The sequence below is a fragment of the Panulirus ornatus genome, chromosome 40 (genome assembly GCF_036320965.1).
Source record: "Panulirus ornatus isolate Po-2019 chromosome 40, ASM3632096v1, whole genome shotgun sequence".
In the NCBI taxonomy this organism is placed as follows: Eukaryota; Metazoa; Arthropoda; class Malacostraca; order Decapoda; family Palinuridae; genus Panulirus; species Panulirus ornatus.
The window spans coordinates 3,214,274-3,224,524 of record NC_092263.1 but is presented as its reverse complement, the minus strand read 5'-3'; the positions used below and the strand labels follow the sequence as shown (position 1 = coordinate 3,224,524).

The 10,251-nt window shown below is 40.4% G+C and overlaps 1 protein-coding gene across 2 annotated transcripts in view; it reads right to left on the bottom strand.

Moving 5' to 3' along the window:
• Window positions 1–230: 230 nt before the first annotated feature.
• Window positions 231–10,251, bottom strand: part of LOC139761310 (tetratricopeptide repeat protein 37) — a 64,603-nt gene continuing 54,582 nt past the window's right edge. For both annotated transcript variants that reach the window (XM_071685363.1, XM_071685362.1), the window contains exons 23-24: window positions 5,097–5,267; window positions 231–655 (exon numbers count right to left, since the gene is read on the bottom strand). In XM_071685363.1, coding sequence (XP_071541464.1) covers window positions 548–655; window positions 5,097–5,267 — 279 coding nt within the window. In that variant the 3' untranslated portion in view covers window positions 231–547. The remainder of the gene's footprint in view (window positions 656–5,096; window positions 5,268–10,251) is intronic.

Here is a 10,251-nt window from a genome sequence, read left to right as displayed (position 1 = left end):
TTATATTGTAGTGTGTATTATTGCAAATAAAAGTGAAGCTACATTTTACTTCATTACAGATGTTACAGAACCTTTGTAACAGACAAGAACTGAACAAATGAAATGGCATATTATACTCCAAAAATAAAATTTCACACCTGCATGCTGGCATCTTAATAGGGTCACCTTTGCTTTATAGCTCTGGTTTCTCAGAATGGCTAAATGCTTAAGGAAACTGAAAGTAAAGGTAATTAAAAGCATATATAAATTTATTGATGCATCCATTATGTAAGTATGTGGTATTAACATGAAACAATACTTCACTGTATATAACATGCTGTCATCTGTATTACTTTACATGCCTTTGGGATATATAAATGTATTTTTTCACTGTGCCATATGATTATGCATGGGTTACCTGCACTTGTGCTTGATAAACAACTGTATTTGTAAATAGAAAACCAATCTATGGAAAATTACTTTTAGTACAAGAAAAAATGGTGAAATATTTTTCCTGCAATACTTTGATGGCTGATTTTGTAGCTATACTGGCTAACTACAAATTTTACTAAGCTGCTTGTACTAGATCAGTTGATACTTTCTGCAGCCATGAAGTCACTCGAGAAGATTCCTTCTGGGACCAAATTCTTGCCACTTGACCAATTTGCATTTTATTCTGAAAGGATTTAAGTACTGTCAAATTCATGAATTTGACATAGACTTGCCCTACATCAAAACAATGCCATCAAAGTTATTTTTAATCACTCCTTGAAAAACTTGGATTGATAAGAAGTAGACTGGTTTCCCTATAGTGATTGGGTTTATAAATCACATGCATCTCTCATTCCCTCTTTAGGATACTAGGGTGTCTATCTAAAAGTAAATATAAGACCATGATTCCTTAAAAAAATTCTCTTTTATTCTATTGATATCATTATTATTATACTTGATCACTGTTTCCTGAGACAGCAAGGAGCGCCAGGAGACAGACAAGATCCAACCACTCATACACACATATGTATTCATACATGTACATATACATTCATATACATATATATTACTTACTTGATCAAATCACCTCATACCACATATTGTCCTCAAACATTTCATTTCCAACACAGCCACCCTCCTTTGCACAACCCTATCTATAGCCCATGCCTTGCAACCATATAACATTGTTCGAACCACTATTCCTTCAAACATACCCATTTTTGCTCTCTGAAATAACTCTCACTCTTTCCACACATTCTTCATCACTCCCAGAACCTTCGCCCCCTCTCTCACCCTATGACACTTCTGCTTCCATAGTTCCATTCGCTACCAAGTCCACTCCCAGACATCAAAAACATTTCACTTCCTCCAATTTTTCTCCATTCAAAATTACATCCCAACTAAATTGTCCCTCAACCTTGCTTAACCAAATAACCTTGCTCTTATTCACATTTACTCTCAACTTTCTCCTTTTTCACACTTTTCGAAACTCAGTCACCTACTTCTGCAGTTTCTCACTTGAATTGGCCATGGACATTGTATCATCAGCACACAACAATTAATTCACTTCCCAGAACCTCTCATCTACAACAGACTACATACTTGCCCCTCTCTCCAAAACTCTTGCATTTACCTCCATAACAACCCCATCCATAAACAAATTAAACAACCACAGTGATATCACACACCTCTGCCACAAACCAACCTTCACTGGGAACTAATCACTCTCCTCTCCTCCTACTCATACACACACTGTACACCCTTGATAAAAACTTCTTTCCTTCTAGCAGCTTACCTCCCACACCTTATATTTCTAAGACCTTTCAGAAAGCATCTTTATCAACCTTATCATATGCCTTCTCTGGATCTATAAATGCCACATATAAATCCAAGTTTTTTCTCCAAATCTATAAATGCCACACATAAATCCAACTGATTTTTAAGTACTTGCATACATTCTTCACTGTAAACACCTGATCCAGACATCCTCTACCACTTCTGAAACCAAAGTGCTCCCCAATCTGATGCTCTGTACATGCCTTCACCCTCTCAATCAATACCCTCCCAAACAATTTTTCAGGTACACACAACAAACTTATGCCTTTTTATCCCCTTTGCCTTTGTACAATGGCACAAAAATCATTCCACCAATCCTCAGGCACTTCACCATGATCCATACATACAGTGAATATACTTGCCAACCAATCAACAACGCATTCACCCCCTTTCTTAATAAATTCAAATGCAATATCATGCACTTCCACCGCCTTGCCATATTTCATCTCCTGCAAGGCTTTCAACACCTCCTCTCACCCCGCACTACTCTCCCTGACTCTCTCACTTCACACACCACCCTGACCAAATCACCCTACATCTGTCACTCTATCATCAAACGTACTCAACAATCCTTCAAAATTCCCCCTCTCCTCCTCACTCCATCACTACTTGTCATCATTTCACCCTTTTACCAATTTTCCCATTTGTTCTCTTGTTTTTCACTCGTTATTTACCTCCTTCCAAAACATCTTTTTATTATCCCTAAAGTTCAATGTTACTCTCTCAACCCAACTCTTATTTGCCCTCCTTTTCAACCCTTGCACCTTCCTCTTGACCTTCTACCACTTTCTCTTATACATCTCCACCATTTGCACTCCTTTGTAAGTACTCTCCAAATGCCTCTCTGTATCTTTTCTACTAACGACTTTACTTCATTCCACCACTCACTACCCTTCCTAATTTGCCCATCTCCCACCTTCCACATGCCACATGCATCTCTTGCACATGCCATCACTGCTTCCCTAAATACATCCCATTCCTCACCCACTCCCCTCACCTCATTTGCTTTCACCTATTGCCATTCTACACTCAAGCTTTCCTGGTACTTCTTCACACAAGTCTCCTTTCCAAGCTCACTTACTCTCACCATTCCCTTTTCCCCTACATTATCTCCTCTTATTTACAAATCTTCACCTTCACCTCCACTAGATAGTGATCTGATATCCCACCAGCTGCTCCTCTCAGCAGATGTACAACCAAAAGTCTCTCATTTACACACCTATCAATTAATACATAATCTAATAATGCCCTTTGACCATCTCTCCTACTCACATACACATACTATTGTATATGCATTAAGCATTCCCAGTTTCATTGGGTGGATCCCATGCATCCATACAGTCTCTTAAATCACTTAAACACATCTTAAAACCATACCCAGTGTGTTACAGTAAAACATGAATAACTGAGACCACTGTCACTTTCACACTACTTTGGGACACAAATGCTTCCACAACATCCAGTTGCAAGTCCTTCCTCTAGCATTTTGTCTAAAATACCATTTTTTTTATACTTTGTCGCTGTCTCCGGCGTTTGCGAGGTAGCGCAAGGAAACAGACGAAAGAAATGGCCCAACCCCCCCCATACACATGTATATACATACGTCCACACACGCAAATATACATACCTACACAGCTTTCCATGGTTTACCCCAGACGCTTCACATGCCTTGATTCAATCCACTGACAGCACGTCAACCCCGGTATACCACATCGCTCCAAATTCACTCTATTCCTTGCCCTCCTTTCACCCTCCTGCATGTTCAGGCCCCGATCACACAAAATCTTTTTCACTCCATCTTTCCACCTCCAATTTGGTCTCCCTCTTCTCCTCGTTCCCTCCACCTCCGACACATATATCCTCTTGGTCAATCTTTCCTCACTCATTCTCTCCATGTGCCCAAACCACTTCAAAACACCCTCTTCTGCTCTCTCAACCACGCTCTTTTTATTTCCACACATCTCTCTTACCCTTACGTTACTCACGCGATCAAACCACCTCACACCACACATTGTCCTCAAACATCTCATTTCCAGCACATCCATCCTCCTGCGCACAACTCTATCCATAGCCCACGCCTTGCAACCATACAACATTGTTGGAACCACTATTCCTTCAAACATACCCATTTAAAACATACCCATGAACATACCCATCTTAATTTAACATAACATAACATTGAACATACCCATCTTAATCTAAAAAATACCCATCTTAAATTTCAATCACATGTCAAGTACTCTATTGAATGTCTCTGTAGTTGTTCCATGAGTGTTTCTCATTTCTCCTAGCACTATACTTAATAATCATTATAGTTTTCTGGTTAGAGTTCATGGGCCACATGCATAATGAGTGTATGTGGTCTTAGAATAATTCTCAGCACCCAAAGAAAGTGTTAAAGATTCTTCAGTTGGTAGATGTAACTTACGTCGACAGCCTGAATGACCCTGACAGTTGATACACCCATAGCCCAAATAACCAACCAACCTGGTTGGGCTGTCACATATTTTTTGTCTGATTTATTTTTGGTAAATGATGTGGTATTCCTGAAAGGTTTTCATGTTTAACATTTCTTATATAACTTCAATTTGTTGCCATTATCATATATCTTTATTTAATTCACCCTTAGGCTATATACTCAATTCTCTTAGCTTTTTGTGGTAGTCCATATGTTCCTTATCCTTAATTTTGCTTGCACTTATGAATTCTCTCTAATATCATTACTTCTAACTGTTTCGTTGGTGACCATACAATACATAAATATTCAATTTTGCTTCTCATATATGCATCAAATGTTCACATCAATATGTTTCTCAGAATCAACAACTTATCACCTGATAGCAGTGTCCCCTCAATATGCTCACTGAAATTTAGTTTCTCACTTATGATGACACCCATGGATATGAAGAGAGCAATGCTTTGTAGCAGATCATTGTACACAGGTGGAGGAACTAGGTGGAAAACATATGGAAAATAAATGCAAAGTTATAGAGGGCAGACAAATAATGAGCCAGATGGCTCCAAAGTTTGGGGGTGCAAGGTTCACTACATGAGCAATAGGTGTATTTCTACAACAGTATGCACAAGCACTGTCCTTGAGGTGGAAACAATAGCAGAGTTTATGAATAAAAATGTAACAGCATAGAGGAAAGCAGCCTTGGAACAGCTGGCTTTCAGGCAAACCACAGTAAGAAGTATATATTGATGCATCTCTTACACTGCCTGTCACTAGTGAAAATACTGTGCTTCTTAAGTCCCTGTTATTTGAAAAACAACTGGTATTTCCTTACCTGAGATTGTCCTGTGACTACTTGGGCTGCAATAAGCATTGCCCAAGCCTCTGGGGATCCAGGACACATGAGAACTGCACGCTGAGCTTGTCTCAGACCAGTCTTGTTAGTGGGGTTTCTCTGCGTGCTTGTTTCCAACCCCAAGGTAGCCATTACACTTGTTACAGTATCCTATAAAAAAAATGATAAGGTTATTTCAATCAAGAACAAAATTAGAAAGACAAATGTCTACACAGTGCATAATCTAATTTGCAGTGTCTGTAAAAAGCCTTGTCTGCCCCAACCCCCACATATTTTTCAAAGGCAATGTCACACGTTTAGTACTTTGTTATCTCTTCATTGGCCTTGATTACCATCTGTAGATATCAGGGTATGATTTCTGAATTATTCTAGGTCCATGTTTGGGTCCACAGGGTTTTGATCTCCTGAATGAAGTAAAGCATTCATAAGGTGCAGGAAGAAGCCACCTGATCTAAGCACCCAGTGCACCAAGAAATCTCACATGTACGTACATTTTCTTGTTTCCAGGCAAGAATTTGGGCATTCTCCTTCTTAGAAAGGTAAAAGCTAACCAGCTTGAAGCACAGGTGGAAAAATACAATGCACATCAGAGAAATACCCAAAATGAAGTGACAGCTTGAAAGAATAAAGTAAAAACATACTGAGGAACATTGAGGTGGGCTGCTGGTTCTCACTCTGTAACAAACACTCATCTCAGTAATGAGATGTAAGGTGATTTCACCCTAAGAGCATCATATGCTTGTATCCACAATAAACCTTAGCCATGTATTGCTTTTTGCAGACACGGTGCTTTCAAAAGATGTTGTGGAGCCATATTCCTCAGAAAACCAATATAGCATTTCAGATGAAGAACCTTCAACAGGTCCCAACATAGTTCAGATGAGAAAGCTCTAGGATTATTTGGAAAACAGGATCTCAGCACTAATCCAAATAGGGGTAGAATTCTACATTTATATCATACTTCACATGTTGGACTCTTGCACAGCTCCTTTATTCAAATTTAAAGTATTTTCAGTTTTGTCTTCTGATACTCTAATAGAAGCCTGAAAACATTTTCATGCAGATTGTCTCTGAGTGAGGGTGAACATATATAAAGGGCTAACTGTTATGAGTTCTCCTTACTTTCTTCAATACATCTCTGTGACAATGCAAACACAAAAATTCCAAAACAAAATGTTTTCTTGCTGCATCTCTTCATGGTGAAGACCCTATACGAATCCACATGGGGATGGCATATTTGCATTACTCTCCTGCACCAGCGATGTTTAAGCCATTGAGGTCACCAAACCCTTAACCAGTCAGTTTGAAAATCACCTTCTCTATCTATCTATCTATATCTCTGACGCCAGTTCCAAAATTCCAAAACAAAATGTTTTGATGCTGCATCTCTTCAAGGTGATGACCCTATACAGATCTCACATGGGGATGGCATATTGGCATTAGTCTCCCGCATCAGGGATGTTTAACCCACTGAAATCACCAAACCCTGAACCAGTCAGTTTGAAAATCATCTTCTCTATCTATGTATATCTCTGACACCAGTTCCAATTGGAACTCCCTCAAAGGGGTGGCTATGGCAAAAGAGGCTCCATAACTAAAGAACTCCAATGCCACTTCTTGGCCTTTTGTGCCACACCCTTACGAGGGCACTGGCAGAGGGCAAGTCTGGTGTTTGCTGAGGCTTCTATCTAATGTTCCTAATGACTTCTATCTAAAGCTCCTACTCACTACTTCTACCTGATGTTTCTACCTAAAGCTCTTGCCTAAATGTTCCTACCTACCTACATCTACCTACTGCTCCAAACATTTTGCCAAAAGGCAGGGCTAGCACACAGTGCTCATCACAGAAAACTAGACAGTTAGGAAGAATGAGCTGCATGAGTTAAGTGTTGTCAAGTGTTACATATGACATGGAGAGATTGTATGTTTGTGGACAGAATGCCAGTAGTCCACATGTCAGTGAGGTAGAAAGCTAAAAACAGCTACCTAGGTCAGAAGACAACCACTAAAGTGTTGGCTCACTAAGCAGATGTCACTAACCCTCCCAATACCCAGGCAGGTAGTACTGGTAATATACCTCCCTGGTCATTGAATGCCTAACAACTACTACCTACTCACCTTCACCTGTCACCTTCTCTACAATCTTTAATGAAAGGTAAAGGAAAATGTGTCCAAACATTCCAATTACTGGGTCATGGCACTGATCCCCACTGACGTTGAAATAAAAATTCCTTTCGTAAACATAAAGACAGGATCTCCTTGAAATTGCTCTTCCCACTATTATCTGCAAAGCTCTTGTGGCATACCAGAAAGAACCTGTTCATCCATTACATCCATTATGCCACTCATTTGGTTTGCAACTTTGCCAAAATTATTGTATACCCCAGCAAAGCAATACTAACAACTGTAGCTGAAACTTGCCTTACCATCTTGCTATGGGGCCACTGTTAAATCTTAGGCATACATCATCAAACTATCTCATGCCTTTGATGTCATTATCTTCAATCATGCCCTGAGCAAGACAATTATGGGAAATACCTCTGATACTATAAGCAGTTTTGTAAGAAGAGTTCCTGAGCACAGAAAATATGGTAAATATAAATGACTAATTGTGAGACTGACAAAACAAAATGGGGAGACCATGTGAAAGGAATGTATTGAAGAAGTGTCATGAGCGATGACTGTAATAGGCATTTATTAAAGGTTATTTCATATAAATGGGTAAAATTGAAAGTTGATGGAGAGAGGTGGGTGATTATTGGTGCATATGCACCTGGGCATGAGAAGAAAGATCATGAGAGGCAAGTGTTTTGGGAGCAGCTGAATGAGTGTGTTAGCGGTTTTGATGCACGAGACCGGGTTATAGTGATGGGTGATTTGAATGCAAAGGTGAGTAATGTGGCAGTTGAGGGAATAATTGGTATGCATGGGGTGTTCAGTGTTGTAAATGGAAATGGTGAAGAGCTTGTAGATTTATGTGCTGAAAAAGGACTGATGATTGGGAATACCTGGTTTAAAAAGCGAGATATACATAAGTATACTTATGTAAGCAGGAGAGATGGCCAGAGAGCGTTATTGGATTACGTGTTAATTGACAGGCGTGCGAAAGAGAGACTTTTGGATGTTAATGTGCTGAGAGGTGCAACTGGAGGGATGTCTGATCATTATCTTGTGGAGGCTAAGGTGAAGATTAGTAAGGGTTTTCAGAAAAGAGGAGTGAATGTTGGGGTGAAGAAGGTGGTGAGAGTAAGTGAGCTTGGGAAGGAGACCTGTGTGGGGAAGTACCAGGAGAGACTGTGTACAGAATGGAAAAAGGTGAGAACAGTGGAAGTAAGGGGAGTGGGGGAGGAATGGGATGTATTTAGGGAATCAGTGATGGATTGCGCAAAAGATGCTTGTGGCATGAGAAGAGTGGGAGGTGGGCTGTTTAGAAAGGGTAGTGAGTGGTGGGATGAAGAAGTAAGAGTATTAGTGAAAGAGAAGAGAGAGGCATTTGGACGATTTTTGCAGGGAAAAAATGCAATTGAGTGGGAGAAGTATAAAAGAAAGAGACAGGAGGTCAAGAGAAAGGTGCAAGAGGTGAAAAAAAGGGCAAATGAGAGTTGGGGTGAGAGACTATCAGTAAATTTTAGGGAGAATAAAAAGATGTTCTGGAAGGAGGTAAATAGGGTGCGTAAGACAAGGGAGCAAATGGGAACTTCAGTGAAGGGCGTAAATGGGGAGGTGATAACAAGTAGTGGTGATGTGAGAAGGAGATGGAATGAGTATTTTGAAGGTTTGTTGAATGTGTCTGATGACAGAGTGGCAGATATAGGGTGTTTTGGTCGTGGTGGTGTGCAAAGTGAGAGGGTTAGGGAAAATGATTTGGTAAACAGAGAAGAGGTAGTAAAAGCTTTGCGGAAGATGAAAGCCGGCAAGGCAGCAGGTTTGGATGGTATTGCAGTGGAATTTATTAAAAAAGGGGGTGACTGTATTGTTGACTGGTTGGTAAGGTTATTTAATGTATGTATGACTCATGGTGAGGTGCCTGAGGATTGGCGGAATGCGTGCATAGTGCCATTGTACAAAGGCAAAGGGGATAAGAGTGAGTGCTCAAATTACAGAGGTATAAGTTTGTTGAGTATTCCTGGTAAACTATATGGGAGGGTATTGATTGAGAGGGTGAAGGCATGTACAGAGCATCAGATTGGGGAAGAGCAGTGCGGTTTCAGAAGTGGTAGAGGATGTGTGGATCAGGTGTTTGCTTTGAAGAATGTATGTGAGAAATACTTAGAAAAGCAAATGGATTTGTATGTAGCATTTATGGATCTGGAGAAGGCATATGATAGAGTTGATAGAGATGCTCTGTGGAAGGTATTAAGAATATATGGTGTGGGAGGCAAGTTGTTAGAAGCAGTGAAAAGTTTTTATCGAGGATGTAAGGCATGTGTACGTGTAGGAAGAGAGGAAAGTGATTGGTTCTCAGTGAATGTAGGTTTGCGGCAGGGGTGTGTGATGTCTCCATGGTTGTTTAATTTGTTTATGGATGGGGTTGTTAGGGAGGTAAATGCAAGAGTCCTGGAAAGAGGGGCAAGTATGAAGTCTGTTGGGGATGAGAGAGCTTGGGAAGTGAGTCAGTTGTTGTTCGCTGATGATACAGCGCTGGTGGCTGATTCATGTGAGAAACTGCAGAAGCTGGTGACTGAGTTTGGTAAAGTGTGTGGAAGAAGAAAGTTAAGAGTAAATGTGAATAAGAGCAAGGTTATTAGGTACAGTAGGGTTGAGGGTCAAGTCAATTGGGAGGTGAGTTTGAATGGAGAAAAACTGGAGGAAGTGAAGTGTTTTAGATATCTGGGAGTGGATCTGTCAGCGGATGGAACCATGGAAGCGGAAGTGGATCATAGGGTGGGGGAGGGGGCGAAAATTTTGGGAGCCTTGAAAAATGTGTGGAAGTCGAGAACATTATCTCGGAAAGCAAAAATGGGTATGTTTGAAGGAATAGTGGTTCCAACAATGTTGTATGGTTGCGAGGCGTGGGCTATGGATAGAGTTGTGCGCAGGAGGATGGATGTGCTGGAAATGAGATGTTTGAGGACAATGTGTGGTGTGAGGTGGTTTGATCGAGTAAGTAACGTAAGGGTAAGAGAGATGTGTG